This window comes from Phaethon lepturus, unplaced genomic scaffold (genome assembly GCF_000687285.1).
Source record: "Phaethon lepturus isolate BGI_N335 unplaced genomic scaffold, ASM68728v1 scaffold30328, whole genome shotgun sequence".
Taxonomy (NCBI): domain Eukaryota; kingdom Metazoa; phylum Chordata; class Aves; order Phaethontiformes; family Phaethontidae; genus Phaethon; species Phaethon lepturus.
The window spans coordinates 1434-2001 of record NW_010560243.1 but is presented as its reverse complement, the minus strand read 5'-3'; the positions used below and the strand labels follow the sequence as shown (position 1 = coordinate 2001).

General features: G+C 60.6%; 1 protein-coding gene across 1 annotated transcript in view; it reads left to right on the top strand.

Moving 5' to 3' along the window:
• Nucleotides 1–568, top strand: part of LOC104625871 (sterol 26-hydroxylase, mitochondrial) — a gene marked incomplete at both ends in the record, with an annotated part of 2600 nt that overhangs the window by 602 nt on the left and 1430 nt on the right. The window contains 3 exons of the mRNA XM_010293621.1: nt 3–40; nt 123–314; nt 445–566. Coding sequence (XP_010291923.1) covers nt 3–40; nt 123–314; nt 445–566 — 352 coding nt within the window. The remainder of the gene's footprint in view (nt 1–2; nt 41–122; nt 315–444; nt 567–568) is intronic.

Genomic DNA, 568 nt, shown 5'->3' with positions numbered 1-568 from the left:
GGGGACGTGGCCAACCTGCTCTACCGCTTTGCGCTGGAAGGTAGGGGGTCCTCCCCATCACCCCTGCCCTGTCCCACTCTTCCCATCCCTGCGGAGGTCTGGATGAGGCCTTTTCCCCACAGGGATCTCCTATATCCTCTTCGAGACCCGCATTGGGTGCCTGAAGCAGCAGGTCCCTGCTGAGACCCAGCGCTTCATCGACTCCATCAACCTCATGTTCAAGAACTCAGTTTTCGCCACCGTCCTGCCTCGATGGAGCCGCAAGGTGCTGCCCTTCTGGGACCGCTACCTGGACAGTTGGGACACCATCTTTTTTTTAGTGATGATGGGGGCCCGGCATAGTGGGATCGGACTCCCTAAGGATCCTCAAAAGTGGGGCAAGCCCCAGCCACGTGTCCTTTTGGCCACTCTCGCTCTGTCAGCACTGGGTCCTGCTCTCTGTCCCTGCAGGCAAGACCCTGATTGACCGAAAGATGGAGGAGTTGGAGGGGCAGGTGGAGCGGGGCAAGGAGGTGTCCGGCTACCTGAGCTACCTGCTGGCCAGCGGCAGGCTCAGCCTGGACGAGGT